Source organism: Schistocerca serialis, chromosome 1 (genome assembly GCF_023864345.2).
Source record: "Schistocerca serialis cubense isolate TAMUIC-IGC-003099 chromosome 1, iqSchSeri2.2, whole genome shotgun sequence".
NCBI classification, from domain to species: domain Eukaryota; kingdom Metazoa; phylum Arthropoda; class Insecta; order Orthoptera; family Acrididae; genus Schistocerca; species Schistocerca serialis.
In genome coordinates this window covers 239,743,823-239,765,054 of record NC_064638.1, presented here as the reverse complement: position 1 = coordinate 239,765,054, position 21,232 = coordinate 239,743,823, and the positions used below count along the sequence as shown (strand labels likewise).

At 44.8% G+C, this 21,232-nt stretch overlaps 1 protein-coding gene across 1 annotated transcript in view; it reads right to left on the bottom strand.

Moving 5' to 3' along the window:
* The window catches only part of LOC126462620 (fatty-acid amide hydrolase 2-A-like), an 83,516-nt gene extending 62,961 nt beyond the window's left edge, over positions 1 to 20,555 (bottom strand). The window contains exons 1-3 of the mRNA XM_050096091.1: positions 20,540 to 20,555; positions 15,110 to 15,340; positions 4,399 to 4,616 (exon numbers count right to left, since the gene is read on the bottom strand). Of these exons, the coding sequence (XP_049952048.1) occupies positions 4,399 to 4,616; positions 15,110 to 15,340; positions 20,540 to 20,555 (465 nt within the window). The remainder of the gene's footprint in view (positions 1 to 4,398; positions 4,617 to 15,109; positions 15,341 to 20,539) is intronic.
* Between the last annotated feature and the right edge of the window lie 677 nt (positions 20,556 to 21,232).

Genomic DNA, 21,232 nt, shown 5'->3' with positions numbered 1-21,232 from the left:
ACACCATTTTCAAACAACACAAGATGTCCAAAAATCTGTGACGAGGGTCTTGGCAGATATTACAGAAGATGAGTTCCAGAAGTGTTACCATCAATGGCAGAAGAGCTGCAAAGAATTTGGGCAATCAGAAAGGAACTACTTTGAAGGAGACAACGCTAAACTTGACTAAAACGGTAAGCAACATGTTTTTCGCATCAGTCTCATTACTTTACTGTCGTACCTCGTATTTGGTGACGAAATATGTATTCACGCTGCAGTGGCATTCCTTGCTCAGACTCGCGTATGGACGACATAGTAGTAAGCATCCCCGAAAACAATTAAGTCGTCATTTCCAGATGGAATGCCAATTCGGTTTTACAAAGAGTACTATGCAGTATTGGCCCCTTGCTTAACTTGCATTTATCGTGATTCTCTTGCCCAGCACGAAGTCTCAAGCGACTGCAAAAAGTACAAGTGAATACCGTGTGTAAGAAAGCGGAAAGAACGGACCCGAAAAATTACAGACCAATATCCTTAACATCGGTTTTTTCTCAGATCGATTATAATAAATTTCCTTCAGATGGAAAAGTTTGTCCACAAAGCAACCCGGTTTTGGAAAGCATGCCCTCTTCTCACATGATACCTTGGGAACCATGGATGAAGGGCAACAAACGGATTCTATATTCCTAGTTTTCCGAAAAGCTTTTGGCACGATACCCCACTGTAGACTTTTAACGAATATACGAACACACGAAATAGGTTCCCAAATACGTGACTCGCTCGAAGACTAATTAAGCATTAGAACCAAGTAGGTTGTTTTCCACGGCGAGAGCTGATCAGAGACAATGGTATCGTCAGGACTGCCCCAGGAAAAAGTGATAGGAGAGTTCTTGTTCTCTGAATACATGAATGATCTGGCAGAGCAACAATCTGTGGCTTGTTTGCTGATGATGCTGTGGTATAAGAGAGCGTGTCATCGTTGAGCGACTGTAGGGAGATACAAATTGAATTAGACAAAACTTTTAGTTGGTGTGATGAGTGTCAGATATCTCTAAATGTAAATTATTAGCGATGAGTAGAAAAACAATCCCGTAATGTTCGATTACAGCATTAGTAATGCGGTGCTTGACAGACTCACGTCGATTAAATATTTAGGCGGAACGTTGCAGAGCGATGTGAAACGGAACGAGCATGTGCGGTAGGGAAGGCGAATAGTCGACTACAGTTAATTGGTAGAGTTTTAGGAAGGTGTAGTCATCTTTAATGGAGACTACGTACAAAACACTAGTGCGACCCAGTCTTCTGCTAGAGTATTTCGGATTCTCATCAGGTCTGATTAAATGTAGACATTAAAGCAATTCAGAGGTGAGCTGCTGAATATGTTACTAGTAACTTTGATCAATACGCGAGTATTACGGAGATGCTTTGTAAACTCAAATGAGAATCCCTGGAGGAAAGATGACATTCTTTTCGCGAAACACTGCTGAGAAACTTCAGAGAACGGCATTTGACTGCAGAATGATTCTACTGCAGGAAAGTACCATGAAGATAAAAGGCATTGGGGCTTATACGGAGGCATATAGAGACTTCCAGAATGAGATTTTCACTCTGCAGCGGAGTGTGAGCTGATATGAAACTTCCTGGCAGATTAAAACTGTGTGCCAGACCGACATTCGAACTCGGGACCTTTGCCATTCGCGGGCAAGTGCTCTACCATCTGAGCTACCCAAGCACGAGTCACGCTCCGTCCTCACATCATTACTTCCGCCAGTACCTCGCTACTACTTGGTAGAGCACTTGCCCGCGAAAGGCACAAGCCCCGAGTTCGAGCCTCGGTCTGGCACATAGTTTTAATCTGCGAGGAAGTTTCATATACAGACTTGTTTTTCTGTCACTCTGTTTGCGAGTGGAACAGGAAAGGACGTGACTGTTAGTGGTACAAGATACCATTCTAATATTTCTAGCTTGGCAGTCATCATATTTAGCTGCTAGAAGCTCTTCTTAAAGCACTTGACAAGGCAGCAGCGGGAAGATGTAACGTGGTGAGAGGTACCGGTGACAGAAGGCTTACGTAGTACGAGTATCGTGAGAAAGACCGCCTTAATTGTGGTCCCTCTCCGCTATTGGCTGCTGTGTTCGGAAGTAGCGCGCCAAAATGATAAACTTCTGTTATTAAAATTAGAAACATTAAACAGTGAATTTACTTGCAATTCATATAAGAGCATTTGTCAACATCAGGCTATCATTCCATTATTTTAAAATTGTTAATTATCAGCAGAATAATAAACAATAGCTAAACGAAAAGGCAGACGAAGCACTTCGGAGATCTTCGGGTCGCTCTTAACGTGGACGGCGGACGAGGTGGTTCAGCTGTCAGATCAGAATTCGATCGACTGTTTCGCAGAAAAGGCATGTCTACCGCGGTTAATTAGCAATCTCTGGATTTTGCACATGTAATTGAGAACTAGTTTGATAGTAATTACGCAAACCGGCAGTTCATTATTTTGTTTGTTCTCTCTGAAAATGTGAAGAATGGAAATTATTTGTGATTCGTAAAGTGGGCAATAACAGTGCAGTTTCTCGTATCCTGCTAATAAAAAGCAGCCTCAAGATAGCGGATTCACAAGCTGCGTGCTATTTTCTGCTCAGGGGTCAACAACTATAGAAGAACATTTTTCAGAGCTTACGCTTTCCATTCAGCGCTGTGGAAGAAACCAGGCACATGGCGTGTACTGCAGTCTTAATACAAATGACATCACTGACACGTCATCTGTGGTAACTCAGAGCAAGTATGAGGGGAGGAAATTTTCGAGGGAAGGAATTTATCATCAATCTATATCCGAATCCCGCTCCAGCTACTGCCGGGTCTGGGCGCTGACGAGTCCTCTCCATTTGCCTCGGTCCTCCCACCACTTTTGCCGGCCAGTGTGGTCGAGCGGTTCTAGGCGCTTCATTCTGGAACCGAGCGAACATTACGGTCGCAGGTTCGAATCCTGCTTCGGGCATGGATGTATGTGATGTCCTTAGGTTAGTTAGGTTTAAGTAGTTCTAAGTTCTAGGGGACTGATGACCTCAGATGTTAAATCCCATAGTGCTCGGAGCCATTTGAACCCACCACTTTTCTTCCTCCACCTGCTGCCAGGTCACACCTCTCCTTTCTACAGATATTCTCACTCCCATTTTCCACCGTGTTCTTGGGCACCCTCTAGGTCTTTCCCCATCCATCTTTAGTTTTTCCATAATTTTGGGGAGTCTCTGCCCATGCATCCTCTTAACATGCCCATACCATCTTAATCTCTTTTTTTTTTTTTTTCAATTTCTTCTCTCATACTTTCTAATCGTTTCTAATCTCTACGTTCCTTACTCTGTCCGTTCTTGGTCCGCAGCTCGTGGTCGTGTGGTAGCGTTCTCGCTTCCCACGCCCGAGTTCCCGGGTTCGATTCCCGGGGGGATCAGGGATTTTCTCTGCCTCGTGATGACTGGGTGTTGTGTGATGTCCTTAGGTTAGTTAGGTTTAAGTAGTTCTAAGTTCTAGGGGACTGATGACCATAGATGTTAAGTCCCATAGTGCTCAGAGCCATTTGAACCATTTGTCCGTTCTTGTTTTCCCTTAACTGCTCTGAGAAATTTTATTTCCCCTGCTTGCAGTCTGCTCCAGTCCCTTTCTGTCATTGTCCATGTTTCTCCACCATAGGTGACAACAGGGAAGTAATAATTCTTATACATAAGGAGTTTTGCTTTTTCTGGAACTTCCTTATTCCAGAATGAAATTTTCACTCTACAGCGGAGTGTGCGCTGATATGAAACTTCCTGGCAGATTAAAACGGTCTGCCGGACCGAGACTCGAACTCGGGACCTTTGCCTTTCGCGGGCAAGTGCTCTACCAACTGAGCTACCTAAGCACGACTCACGACCCGCCTTCACAGCTTTAATTCCTCCAGTACCTCGTCTCCTACCTTCCAAATTTCACAGAAGCTCTCCTGCGAACCTTGCCATGTCTCTGCAATATCCTTTCTGCCAGGAGTGCTAGTTGTGCAAGGTTCGCAGGAGAGCTTCTGTGAAGTTTGGAAGGTCGGAGACGAGGTGCTGGCGGAATTAAAGGTGTGAGGACGGGTCGTGAGTCGTACTTGGGTAGCTCAGTTGGCAGAGCACTTGCCCGCGGAAGTCAAAGGTCCCGAGTCCGAGTCTCGGTCCGGCACACCGTTTTAATCTGCCAGGAAGTTTTCCTTATTCCAAATCAGGTGTTTTATTGTTTGGTAGAAATTTGGGAGGAGTTCATCATACACTCGTAAATCCCTCTCGCTATCTATATCCCTCTCTCTCTTTCAATTGCCGTACCCTCCGCCATGTACTGTACGGTGACTTGCGGAGTATGTATGTAGGCGTAGATACAGACGAAAATCTGTGAGGAACACTCACCTCTCCGCCAGAGGAGCCGCCGGGCGTGCGGCGCGTGTCGTAGGGGTTCCTGGTGACGCCGTGCAGCTGCGAGTAGGTCTCGAAGAAGAGGCAGTACTCGGGCGTGGTGGACACTAGCAGTGGGATGGCGCCCGCCGCGCGCAGCTGCCGCACGACCAGCGCGTCCTGATCGGCGCGCACGCCCGCCCGCGACACGTTGGCGCACGCGTGGCACAGCCCTGCACGAAAACATAGAACACTGCCGAGTCCTGTGTTTTTTTTTATCGTTATTTCTAGCTGGAAGCGGTTCACCATGCCGCTTTTCGTGCCGCACTTCACCTTCAGCGAATACGTTCGCCGTACGTTCCACTTCGATTACTGCAGTTATTTCACGCTGTGTTGCTTCTCTATTAGCACTGACGAAATACCCAAAAGCCACTGCTCTCGGTCAGCACTTTCCACCCTAAGCCCGTACGCAACGCATTCTCGCAAACGGAGCCCGTATGCCGTATGTTGCTTTGTTTCCCGCGCTTTCCAATAAGACGAAACTGTACTGTCTGCCATCGGGTTCCCCTAAATGGCAGGCAGCACCGCATAACAGCCACGCTATGAGGGAAACAAACCAACAGCCAAACAGGCGAAGACATCAGGTAAACACACTGAAGGTTCCAGTCGATTAATAGGAACCTTTCCTTGCAGAGGTCGCCGCGACATATCCGGCCACGGCTTCCTACGCCAGGTTTCTGTTGGCTCCAGTTCACTATATAGGCCCGGCCGGTCGAAGGCAGACCAGTCTTCGTCCGCTGCTAATGGCAACCGCTATAGCAGATGTCTCCGAGAAGATATCACCGAAGCCGCTGTACTGCACCGCCGATCGAAGTACCAGCCGACCGAGAGGAACCACATCTCCAGCTAGATCGACGGACGTGTACATCTATTGTACAGCCAGCTATTGTATTGTAGAAGAAGTTACGTTCGATAAACTGTTGGAGAACACAACAGAAACGTACGCTGTGCGGCAAGCGTAGTCATGTACTTCCCGGCAGAGGTCACTAAGAGTCTGCAGTTTGTGTGATCATGCTCGCCTAACCTCTGGTTTGTGCTCACGAGGGGGCCGTACGAACTCCCCCTCACCGATTGGATTCATACTGACAGAATGCGTAGACCACGACTAGGGCCTTATATACGTAAATAGGAAAATGCACGTTTCACCCGTTTCTGAGAAAGGCTGTAAGGTGCCTCTTATGTGAGGAAGACATTTTTACCAGTTTTAATCAATTATTGTCTCTTATTGATGTATTCATGACAGGAAGCTGGCCATGTGTCGGAGAGCATTTTCCACGCTGGATGGTAGCCATGCTCTCGGTTACGAGTAGTTTGTGACATAAGTAAGGAGAGGAAGCTGAACAACGGATTGCCTCAAGGATCAGTTCTCTCACCCTTACTGTTCAATCTCTATCTGATCTACCTGACACTTCGTCCAGAAAATACTGCTATGCCGATGACCTGGCGCTAGCCGTCAAACACCAGGAAATGAAGACAACAGAAGAGATTTTAGCCAATGACCTGTCTGCATTAGAAAATTACTTCAAAATCTGGAGACTCCAACCCAGTGTGAGTAAAACAGAAGTGTGTTGCTTCCATCTAAATAACCAGTTGGCGAACGTAAAACTGGAGGTAAGTTTCAGAGGCAGAATTCTTCGTCACAATTGGAACCCAAAATATCTTGGTGTCATCCTGGATCGTACACTATGCTTCAAACAACACCTTCTTAACTTAGCTCAAAAGCTGAGGACTCGAAACAACATCCTCCATAAGCTATGCGGAACTACCTGGGGATCTTCAGCAACCACCCTGCGAACTTCAGCTCTGGGCTTGGTATACTCAAGTGCTGAGTATTGTGCACCTGTTTGGATGAATAGTCATCATACAAGGCTTGTTGATACCCAGCTGAATACGACAATGCGCATAATATCTGGCACAATCACATCTACTCCAGTTTATTGGCTTCCACTGTTAACCGGTATAATGCCTCCTGATCTACGCAGATGTACTGCCCTTATGAGAGGATTCCACAAGATCTCCAGGAATTCTAACCTACCCGTGCATAGCGACCTGCCACTTTTAAATCGCAAGAGACTGAAATCACGTCATCCAACTCTGTGCGATGCTGCTGACATGGTTGCTAAGAATTTCAAACCTCTTGAAGAATGGAAAGGTCGATGGGAAGCAGTGACAGATGTGCACCTGCATAACATCTTCTCAGGTGCTAAACTTCCAAGTGGATTCGACTTACCACGCAAGACCTGGTCTACTCTCAACAGAATCCGTACCAGCCATGGGCGATGCAGGGATGCTCTCTTTAAGTGGAAGAAGCTGCCTCATCCAGTTTGTGACTGCGGGGCTCCATACCAGACTGTTCACCACATTGTCAGTGAATGCAGGATTCGAGCCTATCACGGCGCCAAAGAGGACTTCCTGGTAGCAACTCCAGATGCAGTGTGCTGGATTGAAGGACTGGATATTCAGTTGTAAAGACAAACTTAAGTTTCTTGTGTGTCAATATGTACATATGTATATGTAATTTCATGATATGTCTGTATTAGCCATACGCTAAATAAATGTGACATGAGTGTTTCATTATTGATCTAATAGGAATAAAAATGATATTACGGCATTCTGAATGTTAATTTCGAGTAAATAGATACCCCAAAGTTGATCGACAGCAATTTCAGATAATTAGCTTCCACCGACAGAGATATCCAATGCGCCAATGAAGAATCTGCACGGGACGACATTTACGAGAGCTGCACGACACGACCCACCAAGGCGGATCAAGGAAGTTCCGACTTACACTCGCAAATTCCGGGTGGAAATGCTGACCAGTTATACTGTACGTCACATATACCACTCTCTACGGACTCGCGGCTAAGCTGAGTAGTAACAGTATCAGTTTAGAAGCGAGGGGATCTTGTAAGACGAGTTTGAAAATCAAAGGCGTGCTTATGCTGTAAGCTTTGTAAGGGCACCACTGTTCAAGGAATCCGCAGCCGGGCTTCTGGCGTCGATAGTTACGATGCCACAACGTAGGTGCACGCTCTCGTAAGTTGGCACTACGAGAGAAGACTAACTACGCCGACCACAGTGCCCTCTGGCCGACGCTGAGGAGCTCAGCGAGTTCCGTCTTGATTTCGATTTTCATTAAGAGCAGACTGCTTGAAAAGATCGCTTCTACTACCGAATGTGCTAGCTTGCTATTGAGACTTTGTATAAGATTAGACATGGACTACGGATTCACACCTACGTGCTCATCCTAGCCAAAGTTATGTATGTCTTTCATATTTACTTGTGTTTTTTGACTCTAGTAAAAAGTGTTAAGGTCACATGCAGTACCGAAGTGCTTCACCTCTCCTGCTCCTACTCGCTTCCTTCACTCTCGGCCTATATTACAGAAGCAGACCCACGCGCCACCTATCCAGGCGGGATACAAAAGTGATAGTAAGCGCTTCGTATCATATGCACAAGATCTCTAGATGGAATCTCGCTGCGTGTGTTTTTCATTCCCAAGTAATACTAACAACATATTTGTTATAAGGGTAGAAAGTATCAATAATCATTCATTTACTATTTTCCTAATCTTTAAAAAAAAAGGAGAACAAGTTTTCTAAAGATATTTGAAATGAAAAAATGATACACGAGAACTTTCAGTCAAATCAGTGTACTCATTTTATTCATATTACTGTATCTACATTTGTGGAAAGAATGATGATACCGATCGTCGGAATGTAAAGAACAATAACTATCGGGACGCATGGCAGATGTAAGAAACGCAGTATTTTTGAATGTCGATCGGTTTTTTTTCCAATTGTGTCTTGTAAAACAAACTTGGTTTGCATTCATAAACGGTTCTCGGCTGTCACGCACTTTCGCGGCGTATCGCGCATATCGAAGCATAGCACCGAATATTAGTGCAGATGATAATAACCTACAAAGAAAATAGTATCGGCAGCGAAATTCGATCTATAGCCCTCGCCCGTAAGTTAGCACACTCGACTCACATTCGGGAGGACGACGGTTCAAACCCGCTTCCGGCCATCCAGATTTAGATTTTCCGTGATTTCCTTAAATCGCTGTAGGTAAATGGCGGGATGGTTCGTTTGAAAGCGCACGGCCGATTTCCTTCTCCATCCTTGCCACGTTTCGACCTTGTGCTCCGTCTCCAATGACATAGATGTCGACGAGACGTTACACCCAACCATGCTTACTTCTTCCTTCCTTCACGCTTAGGACATTAAGCGCTTACTCGCTCCGCTACAGACACGTTGCGTATTAGCTGCCACACAAAGTGTGTAAGCACGCCTAAAATTTTCAAACTCGATTTTCTCGAAAATGTTTCAGAGTTGCGTCTTCCTGTTCACACACGTGGAAGTCCTAGTCGTGCCCTCCATACCCTGTCAATACGAATGAAATCGCTGAGGGGAGACCACTTTGCGTGTTTGTGCTGAGTCAAGATCATGCGTGTCTTTGACGGTTCTTCCAGATCGGAGGAGAAAAACTCTGATGTGGATATTGATTATGAACCTTCAGACGTATTTTGCAAAAATACCAACAGTTCAGGTAACTAAAACAGATTAATATTATTGAAAAACGCTTTTACGAATAGTATACACATTACCATGAAAGCAAACATCGCCTCAAAATATTTTATACTCTTCTTTTAGCTGCTTATATGTGTATTTATATCACAAAATGTGATTACTGAAGGGAGCAACTGGGCCAGAGTTGACAACCAGCCTGATTTACCATTGTTAAATAGTGTTAGTGATATAACTTTACAACTGGATGAAAACTGTGCTGAATTTGAATGTTTATCAGCATTTTTTAATAATGTGACAATAAAATCTCACAAACTGATACAAAATGGTATGCAGAACTGTAAATTCATGAATTGAATAAGAAGATTATGAAGACAAATTCCATGTGGCATTGATGGTCAACACTAAAAGAACATGAAACATATCTGCTTTTCTCTATTATTATACGTAAGACTGTAGAGAAATTGCCAAAAATAAGTGACGTTGGTCAAAGGATGCATTTCTAAATACTCCATGGCAAACAGACTAATGAGTACAGACAGATTACCTTCCATTTTTTTTAATGTTATAATTGAGTGACAACACGAAATTCTTAAACCTAGGTCAGTCGAGACAAGATCCAATGCACAAAATTAGGCCTTTCTTCAGTTCTTTTTTCACAAAGTTTAAGAACAACACACGAATCTAACCATCGATGAAGAAATATGCTCTGTCAGACGCAGAATAACATTTAGAGTTTATATGAAGAACAAACCAAATAAATACAGAATCAAACTTTATTTACTGCGCGACTTAACAACAGGTTATGCTCTGAATTGTGAAATTTACACAGTTAAAGCAAAAAATGTAAATAACTCTGCCTCGTCTGTAATTGGGACCTTTGTGAAGGTTATTTTGGTAAAGCACACTGCATTTACATGGACTGGCTCTACACAAGCCCTGCTTCGTTGGACTACCTGTGGTAGACTGAAACCTTGATCGTAGGCACTAAAAAGAGGAAGGGTCTACCAAATGTAATGAAGACTTTGAAGCTTAACAAGGTGGAAATGATGTTTTGGAGGGAACAACGTTTACTTGCGGTAAAATGGAAGTCAACCACGCGACTAGGTCGAACTACCATTACGCGATCAAAGTCGTGCGGCCTTAATGGCGTCGGACACCTTTTCACATCAATCATCTGCCTACACATGATAGCTCCGCCAGTGCACTGCTCTTTTATACCTTCTGTACGCCATATTGCCGCCGTCTATAAAAGTGTATCCCATGACGTTTGTCGCCTCAGTGTATAACTGAATCCCAGTAGGTTGATGCACGAGCCAAGACTCTCCCCTTTGTGTCCGTTTTGGAGGTAACGCTCGGCTATGGCCTACTTGTCGAGCTCCCTTTGTTAATAGGTCGCTTGTGTTCGGTACAACGCTCCACAACTGTGCCGATTGTTTTAGATTCTGCCGCATTCGCAAGGGACACCACATACGCACAGGCACTCGCATACACACACACACACACACACACACACACCGGGAACGAGAAGAGCTATGTCGTCTTTAACAGGGCTCAGACTCAGATATCTCGTATCTTGGGGGCAGGCAAGAACGCTGGTCTCAGTCTATGTCTGTCCAGCACACGTCTTAACTTGCAGCTCGTTGCCTCACAGTATGGTACCATGCCAGCCTTCGGACTGTCATTGGGCTGGAGACTAAAACAACGTACGAAAAGCTCATGGCTGTATTTTGAGAGCATTAGTAATTGCGACGCCAAACACCACGGTACCCGTGATCCTGGGCTAGCGTCCTTGATTCTACTTTCCGCCACGGTAGATCTGCGTGTTAGGTCAGAGGATTAGCTGCCCCCTGTAATTAAAAACCTGAGTTAATGGATCACCGAAGAAACTGAACAAGCGTCATGGCACGTCCGCCCCGAACAAATATAACGAACACTAACGAACAAAATGAAAAACAAAATAATCAAAACGTCTACTGTTCCGGGTTCGAATCCCACCACTGCTTAAATTTTGATTAATGATCAGCATTGGCGGCCGAAGACATCCGGCATAATCAGTCACCCCTCATTCTGCCAACGGTCTTGTCAAAGAGGGCGGAGGAGCGGACAGAGGTTCAAGGCACTCTCTTGTCCTAGGGGTGGGAAAAAGCCCATAATGGCGGAAGAATCAGCAATGATCAACGGCATGAGGATGCAGAAGGCAATGGAAACCACTGCATTAAAGACACGTAACTTGTACCACAGGACATGTGGCCTATAACTGAGGAAGTGTCATGATGATCTCTCCATTGGTAAAAGATACCAGAACAGTTCCTCGTTCGGATCTCCGGGAGGGGACTGCCAAGGGGGAGGTTACCATGAGAAAAAGATTGAATAATCAACGAAAGGATAACGTTCTACGAATCGGGGCGTAGAATGTCAGAAGCTTGAACGAGGTAGGAAAAACTAGAAAATCTGAAAAGGGAAATGCAAAGGTTCATCTAAATATAGTACTGGTCAGTGATGTGAAGTGGAAAGAAGACAAGGATTTCTCGTCAGATGAGTGTAGGGTAATATCAACAGCAGCAGGAAATGGTATAATGGGAGTAGGATTCTTTATGAGCAGGAAGATAGGGCAGAGAGTGTGTTACAGTGAACAGTTCAGCGATAGGGTTGTTCCTATCAGAATCGACACAAACTGGCACCGGTAACGATAGTTCAGGTATACATGCCGATGTCGCATGCTGAAGATTAAGAGATAGAGAAAGCGTATCAGGATATTGAGAGGGTAATACAGTATGTAAAGGGATATGAAAATCTAATAGTCATGGGAGACTGGTATGCAGTTGTAGGAGAAGAAGTAGAAGAAAAGGTTACAGGAGAATATGGGCTTGGGAAAAGAAATGAGACAAGTGAAAGACTAATTCAGTTATGTAACAAGTTTCAGCTAGTAATAGCGAATACTATGTTCAAGAGCCGGCCGGGGTGGCCGAGCGGTCCTAGGCGCTTCAGTCTGGAACCGCGTGACCGCTACGGTCGCAGGTTCGAATTCTGCCTCGGGCATGGATGTGTGTAATGTCCTTAGGTTAGTTAGGTTTGAGTAGTTCTAAGTTCTATGGGACTGATGACCTCAGATGTTAAGTCCCATATTGTTCAGAGCCATTTGAACCATTTTTTCTGTTCAAGAATCCGAGAGGAGGAGGTATACTTCGAAAAGGTCGGGTGATACGGGAAGATTTCAATTAGATTACATCATGGTCAGAAAGATACTGGATTGTAAGGCGTACCCAGGAGCAGATATAGACTCACATACAATATAGTGTGATGAAGAGTAGGCTAAAGTTTAAGGCATTAGTCAGGAAGAATCAATACGCAAAAAAGTGGGATACAGAAATACTAAGGAATGACGAGATACGGTTGAAGTTCTATAAGGCTATAGATACAGCAATAAGCAATAGCTCAGTAGGCAGTACAGTTGAAGAGGAATGGACATCTCTAAAAAGGGCCATCACAGGAAAACATAGGTACAAAGAAGGTAACTGTGAAGAAACCATGGGTAACAGAAGAAATACTTCAATTAATCGATGAAAGAAGGAGGTATAAAAATGTCCCGGGAAACTCAGGAATAGAGAAATACAATTTACTGAGGAATGAAATAAATAGGAAGTGCAGGGAAGCTAAGACGAAATGGCTGCAGGAAAAATGTGAAGAAACTGAAAAAGAAATGATTGTCGGACGGACAGACTCAGCATAGAGGAACGTCAAAACAACCTTCGGTGACATTAAAAGCAAGGGTGACAGCATTAAGAAAGCAACGCGAATTCCACTGTTAAATGCAGAGGAGAGAGCGAATAAGTGGAAAGAATACTTTGAAAGCCTCTATGAGGAGGAAGATTTGTCTGATGCGATAGAAGAAGAAACAGTAGTCGATTTAGAAGAGATAGGGGATCCAGTATTAGAATCAGAATTTAAAAGAGCTTTGGAGGACTTAAGATCAAATAAGGCAGAAGGTATGGATAACATTTCATTAGAATTTCTAAAATCACTGGGGGAAGTGGCAACAAAACGATTATTCATCGTTGGTGTGTAGAATGTATGAGTCTGGCGACATACCATCTGACTTTCGGAAAAGCATCATCCACACAGTTTCGAAGACGGGAAGAGCTGAAAAGTGCGAGAATTACTGCACAATGAACTTAACAGCTCATGCATCCAAGTTGCTTACAAGAATAACATACAAAAGATTGGAAAAGAAAATTGAGGATGTGTTAGATGACGATCAGTTTGACTTTTGGAAAGGTGAAGGCACGAGAGAGGCAATTCTGACGTTGCAGTTGATAACAGAAGCAAAACTAAAGAAAAATCAAGACAGGTTCATAGGATTTGTCTACCCGGAAAAAGCGTTCGACAATGTAAAATGGTGCAAGATGTTCGAAATTCTGAGAAAAATAGGTGTAAGCTGTAGGGAGAGACGGGTAATGTACAATGTGTATTAGACCCAAGAGGGAATAATAAGAGTGGGCGACCAAGAACGAAGTGTTCGGATTAAGATGGGTGTAAGACAAGGATGTAGTCTTTCGCCCCTACTGTTCAGTCTGTGCCTCGAAGAAGCAATAATGGAAATAAAAGAAAGGTTCAGGAGTGAAATTAAAATTCAGGGTGAAAGGATATCAGTGATACGATTTGCTGATGACATGGCTATCCTGAGTGAAAGAGAAGAGAATTACATGATGTGAAGAATGGAATGAACAGTCTAATGAGTACAGAATATGGGCTGAGAGCAGCATAAATGAGAACAGCGGGAAACTTAACGTCAGGGTTGATACGGTGTAGCTGAAGTTAAGGGATTCTGCTACTTAGTCAGCAAAACAACCAGTGGCGGGACGGAGCAAGGAGAACATCAAAAGGACACTAGCAACGGCATAAAGGACATTCCTGGACAAGAGCCGGCCGCTGTGGACGAGCGGTTCTAGGCGCTTCAGTCCGGAACCGCGTGACTGCTACGCTCGCAGGTTCGAAATCTGCCTCGTGCATGGATGTGTATGATGCTCTCAGGTTTAAGTAGTTCTAAGTCTAGGGGACTGACGACCTCAAAAGCTAAGTCCCATAGTGCTCAGAGCCATTTGAACCATTTTTCCTGGCCAAGAGATGTCTACTAGTCTCAAACATAGGCCTTAATTCGAGGAAGAAATTTGTGAGAACGTACGTCGCGAGTACAGCATTGTGTGATAGTGAAACATGGACTGTGGGAAAACCGGAAGAGAAGAGAATCGAAGCATTTGAGACATGGTGCCACAGACGAATACAGAAAATTAGGCGGACTAATAATGAATGACGAGGTTTTGCGCAGAATCGGAGAGGAAAGGATAAGGGACACTATGATAGGATATCTGTTAAGACATGAAGGAATGACTCCCATGGTACTACAGGGAGGTGTAGAAGGAAATAACTGTTGGGGAAGACAGAGACTGGAATACATCCAGCAAATACTTGAGGACGTAGGAAGAGGTTAGCTATGGTTCAAACGGCTCTGAGCACTATGGGACTTAACATCTGAGGTCATCAGTCCCCTAGAACTTAGCAACTAATCTATGGACATCACACACATCCATGCCCGAGGCAGGATTCGAACCTGCGAGCGTAGCGGTCGCGCGGTTCCAGACTGTAGCGGCTAGAACCGCTCGGCCACTCCGGCCGGCAGAGGTTAGCACTGGAGAGGAATTAGTGGAGGGCCGCATCAAACCAGTCAAAGGACTAAAGACAAAAAAATATGCCAAACAGTTGCACTTCAAACAGGCATTTCGCCAACAAACAACTTGCCGCAAAAATGGTTCAAGTGACTCTGAGCACTATGGGACTTAACTTCTGAGGTCAGCAGACCCCTAGAACTTAGAACCTAAATCACCTACGGACATCACACACGTCCATGCCCGAGGTAGGATTCTAACCTGCGACTGTAGCGGTCGCGCAGTTCCAGAGGGTAGCGCCTAGAACCGCTCGGCCACCCCGGCCAGCTAACTTGCCGCAGCCCTCTCACAGTTTGCCAAGAACGGCAGGCGTGCCTGCTGTCCCCGCTGCCCGCCATCCGATAATCTTGTTTGCCGGCAGTCGCCCTTACGATGAAGCTGGCAGGGTGTGAGTGCGGTCCGTGGCCTTACCCTTGACGGCGAGGCTGCCCTTGACGGTGAAGGGCACGCCGAGCAGCGGCTGCTCGTGTGCCGGCGGGGCGTCGCCGCGGGCCACCAGCTGGTCCACGTGGCGCGCCTCCTCCAGCGCCTCCTCCAGCCTGTGCTCCACCACGGCGTTCAGCATGGGCTGCACCACGCTGACGCGCTCGCCGTACGCCCGCACCAAGCTCTCACTCGACACCTGCGCACCGAAAACACTTTCTGTGCACAAGGTGGCTAACGTAAAAGTCATTCATAACAAGAGCCACTCCTTGCTGTTACGCCAGCCTATGATAGGCAACATTGTCACCTACAAACACGACGTTAAAGTTTTATATATGGGATACCAGTTCGATTTTACACAGAGTACGCGAAGGAACTTGCCCCCCTTCTTGCAGCGGTGTACCGTAGGTCCAAAGGATTGGAAAAGGGCACAGGTTATCCACGTTTTCAAGAAGGGACGTCGAACAGATGTGCAGAACTATAGAACTATATCTCTAACGTCGATCAGTTGTAGAATTTTGGAACACGTATTATGTTCGAGTACAATGACTAGAAATCTACTCTGTAGGGGTCAGCATGGGTTTCGAAAAAGACGGTCGTGTGAAACCCAGCTCGCACTATTCGTCCACGAGACTCAGAGGGCCATAGACACGGGTTCCCAGGTAGATGCTGGCGGTAGCCCCATAATGGTGAGGCCTGTCTTTATGTAGAATGGACTGGGTCCTCTGGTCCAAGTGGACCGAACATTAACTGGGAATGATTACGCTCGCCTCTTTGGAGAAGATTTGCAGAGATTCGTGGATTTCATGTTCCCAAACAACGACGATGACAACGCAGCATGTCACCAGGTCACAATTGTTCACGACTGATTTCAAGAGCATTCAGGATGATTCGGGTGAATGATTTGGCCACCCAAATCACCCGACATGCGACGTAATCGAGAGGTCAGTTTGTACAAAAAATCCTGCACTGGCAACCCTTTCGAAATTTGGACGGCTATAGAGGCAGGATGGCTCAATATTTCTACAGGGAATTTGCAACGACTAGTGCAGTTCATGCCACGTTGAGTTGCTGCATTACACTGGGGAAAAGGGCGTGCGACACGATATTAGGAGGAATCCCATGACTTTTGTCCCCTCTGTGTCGTTTTGCTATTGTAAGGAACTTTCTGAGCAAGTGGGCATAATGCAGTTTTCGTAAATATTTTCACGGAAGTTTTTAAACCTTCGTAAATTTCATAAGTAATTAATGATAAGCCAATGTGAAATCACGACTTTGGCACTGTTATGCTGGTAGAGGTACGTCGTGTTTACATTTATCATTTAAGGTCACTTGCTAGAGAATCTGCTTCAAAAATTCGAATTTGTTTTTCGTCTTAATATTTAGAGTTTTGTGAACAAAATGATAGTTAAATGAATCGATTCGGACATAGAGAACATCTTTAAAAACAAACAATATGTCCGTATGTGAAGTACCTTGGAGACAGAGACTCCAAAGGGTTTGCAAATATGTTGGAAAATATGCCTTATGGAAGAACTGTAAAAATTGAAAAGTTTGAGTGTGTTGGTCATGTCCAAAAAAGGATGGCACATGTTTACGTAAGCTAATAAAGGATATGAAAGGGAAAAAGCTCAGTGATGGCAAACCAATTGGTGATCGATCGGGGTCGTCTTACTAAGGAAGAGGTCGACAAGCTGCAGCTCTATCATAGTTTATCCATAAGAAGGAATCGAGACAATATTGAAGCCATGAAGAAATCAGTATGGGCTACCTTTTTCCATAAAGATTCTACGGATGACCATCCACAGCATGCTCTCTGCGACAGTCGTGCAGATACATGGTGTGGATACAAAAAAGCAATAGCAGATGGTGGGACTTATGCACACCATCACTTCTTGCCATTTGAGGTATTAGAAGGAGGGAGGAGGAGGAGATTAGTGTTTAACGTCCCGTCGACAACGAGGTCATTAGAGACGGAGCGCAAGCTCGGATGAGGGAAGGATGGGGAAGGAAGTCGGCCGTGCCCTTTCAAAGGAACCATCCCGGCATTTGCCTGAAGTGATTTAGGGAAATCACGGAAAACCTAAATCAGGATGGCCGGAGACGGGATTGAACCGTCGTCCTCCCGAATGCGAGTCCAGTGTGCTAACCACTGCGCCACCTCGCTCGGTATTAGAAGCAATTAAGCCCATATACAGGGACCTAAGTGGCACTAAACTATTGTCAAGGTGCTTACATGGAAAGACACAATATGTTAATGAATGTTTCAACCCTGTGATATGGGAACGCCAGCCTAAAACTGTGTTTGTCGGTTTCAATACCATGAGATTAGGTGTATTAGATGCAGTTCTTTGCTTTAATGATGGGGCAATTAGGAGATGTGATGTTTTGGAGTTGTTGGGACTAACTCCTGGTTTCATGGTAATTGATTCCTTGAGAGTGACCGAAGGCGAAAAATGGGTTCTTGAGGCAATTAAGAGGCCACAATAGCAAAGAGGAGCAAGAAAAGGAAGAGCGAAGATGAGCAACACACAAACTAAGAATATTATGCAACTGGAGGATTTTAAGAACAACAGAGGTGAGTAACAGATGAAATGCAGCTTTAAACTGAATTTTCCAAGAATAAAATCTTCTTACGTTTATTTTATGCAAAAAAAACTATTTGAGCTAGAGGTCTGAAATTTTTTGTGATATTTCAGGCTACCATTTGGATAAAAGTAGACTACAGACACCAGCTTACTATTACCAGGAGGAAAACTATGCCCTTATTAATTATAAAAAAATTACCTTAATTTTGATTGTCTAATTTATGTATTTATAGTATAAAAACTATTGACTGAAATCGTTTGATTGTAGTCTACTATTTAGATAACAATGTCATAAATGTGAGCAAAAGTTTTAAGCATCTAAGAAAAGTAGTTGATAAGTCTATAGACTTCAAATAGGACTGGCAGGAAAAATTTTAAATTACTGACCGACATAAATGTTTATATAATAAAGTTTATATCATAGCTATTCTGATTATTCTTATACCAAAATCTTCATCCTTAAAACACTTTCATTGCCCTAAAATTTCTTTGTAGTCAGAGTTTATATTATGTAGTTAGACCCTCATAAACTTTATGAAAGTTCTTATTGTTTTTCCAGCCGTTCACTAGCAAGTTGCCTTAAACACGCTGCGGCAAGATCTTGTACGAGTCTATAGTTCAGGTCTAGTACTCTTGGAGCGCTTCAGTAGATTATAATCTTTCTTGAACACTTATATGTCGTGTAAGAAGGTCATATACAAAAATTCGAAATAAAACAACAAATGAATACCAGCCTTGCTCTTTTACACACGACTCTGTACAACCAATTATTTTTAAGATCACAAACGCAAGTAATTCAAACTTTGTGCATGTCAGTGATACTATAGTTCCATTAAAATTACTTGTCAGTTGATACCTGTCCTTTACCGGCTGCCGCTCGGTTAAAAGCGGCACGCGAGCACGGCGAGCTACTTCACAAGTGCTGAATGAAGTGCTGTTCACATAATGGGGCGCAATGTTGGAAGCGGCTGCACTTCGGCATGGCGGGAACGGGATAAACTCTACCCACAGCTGATTTTCAGTGACCAGTGCCTGAACTGCGACAGAAGGCACGTCCCGAAGCACCAAATTTACACACGTGTCGTATCCTAACGACAACCTCTTTATATACAATGTATCTGAGAAAACGGCGGCCACCAACCTGCAGCAGAACTATCAATCACGCTCTCTTTGTTCTTGGCAGCTGTTTAAAGCAGACCTCTACGTGCAAACAAAAGACAGAAAGAATTCCGTTTCAGCACTAACAGTAAACTGTAAAAATTCACTTCCATCGGTTTCCCTACTGGCTCTAGAAGCTGACGCGATACCAACTGATTAGCAGTTCTGGTTGGTACTCGCTTACGGGTTTTGGGCGATACAGCCAGATTCCAAACGAGAAAGGAATGTTAAGGAGAGAAAATAAGAGGAGGATAGTAACTGAATATGTGACGCCGAATCGCGTCCTTTGCGAAAGGATCCAGCAGAATTTGGCTGTTTTTGTGTGAAACGTGCGTATTTCGTTACTATCGTATTGTGTGCGTTGCTTTTGAATAGTTGTTATTGTGTCGTTTAGTGTGGGACACAAACAACGAAGAAGAGAAGTTGCAGGATTCCAAAATGATCTGTACGTAACACCTGCAGATTGATAGAACGCTTTATTTCTAAAAAGGACAGAAACATAACTTCTCGTTATGAGATGGCTTGATGTGCTTCCTGTGCAATTACTTTTACACACTACTAGTACTACTCGCAGAACGCAGGCTAAGTACCGTCTACCTATCACTCAGTATTGATACTCTCGTAGTCTGCGACCGAACTGGCCCGACCGGCGATGGGCGGCTGGTTAAGTCAGCGTTGATAGGAGGCCCTAAACTCTGTCCTACTGGAGATCCGCTCTTTCCATTGGCACACGGGTCAGCGCCTTCTTGATGCTGTTTCGTGACGCTGCGCTGCGCTGCTCTGTATGCAGTCGATGCTTTAGGACTGCACAGTTACCATGATTGATGAAATGCGAAACAAAAGGGCCAGACTCATAATTCGGCACTCAACACATCGAGAAAAAATGCCAGACAAAAAGCCTGACAATTTGCTGTGGCAATTTCGCAATGGCGGACAATTCGCGCATGACGTTGAAAGCTCTGACTGGAGAAAGACAGCTCCATCGCGTCAACTATCAAGTAATTTTAATCAGACTTCAGCTCACTGAACACGAAAATGGTTCAAATGGCTCTGAGCACTATGGGACTTAACATCAGAGGTCATCAGTCCCCTAGAACTTAGAACTACTTAAACCTAACCAACCTAAGGACATCACACACAACCATGCCCGAGGCAGGATTCGAACCTGCGACCGTAGCAGTCGCGCGGTTCCAGACTGAAGCGCCTAGATCACTGAACACGCTGGCAGAGAAGGAAGAGATGACTTTCACAGAGTAGGCGTGTAGCACCAGGTTTCTCTTCTTCACGTTATAATAGGATAACAAGGCCGCGCTTTGCGCACAGTAGCGCTGATCCCCATCGACTATGAAGCCGGTAGCTTTTCCAGTAATGGCTGTCACTCCAACGCTGCCGCTCATCACGCGCCGCGCACGCGAGCCCACATTCGTGTCGAGGTCGCTCAGACGTTCGGCAGTTTTTCTAGCGCAAGAATGTCGCATCAACTACCACTTTACATGTCAGTAATTGCTTCGCGTATAGAGGCACTTTGTACTCTCGTGCCCTTGTGGGTGTTTTTCCACGCCCTATTTTTGTTCGGAAATCGTAAAAACAACATCGTGACCACATCGGGAAGAACTACCTTTTTTTTTTTTTTAGCCGTCGTCTTTAGTCCACTGTCATGACACCGACTTACCTGCAGCTTTACACATAATGAAAGTCCGATTGTTGATTGTGATAAAGGCTTGAGCGAAGTATACTGACGGAATAAATCGCAACATAAAGAAGCAGTTGTGCGACATAAAAGAAAGTTGGTAGCAGTGTTCATATTTCTACATCACATACTCCGCAACCCACCAGACGGTGTGTGGCGGAGGGAACCTTGAGTACCTCTCGGTTCTCCCTTCTATTCCAGTCTCGTATTGTTCGTGGAAAGAAGGATTGTCGGTATGCTTCTGTGTGGGTTCTAATGTCTCTGATTTTATCCTCATGGTCTCTTCGCGAGATATACGTAGGAAGGAGCAATATACTGCATGACTCTTCGGTGAAAGTATGTTCTCGACACTTCAACAAAAGCCCGTACCTAGCTACTGAGCGTCTCTCTTGCAGAGTCTTTCACTGGAGTTTATCTATCATATCTGTAACGCTTTCGCGATTACTAAATGATCCTGTAACGAAGCGCGCTGCTCTCCGTTGGATCTTCTTTATCTCTTCTATCAACCCTACCGGGTACGGACTGTCCGCAGCTCGTGGTCGTGCGGTAGCGTTCTCGCTTCCCACGCCCGGGTTCCCGGGTTCGGTTCCCGGCGGGGTCAGGGATTTTCTCTGCCTCGTGACGACTGGGTGTTGTGTGATGTCCTTAGGTTAGTTAGGTTTAAGTGGTTCTAAG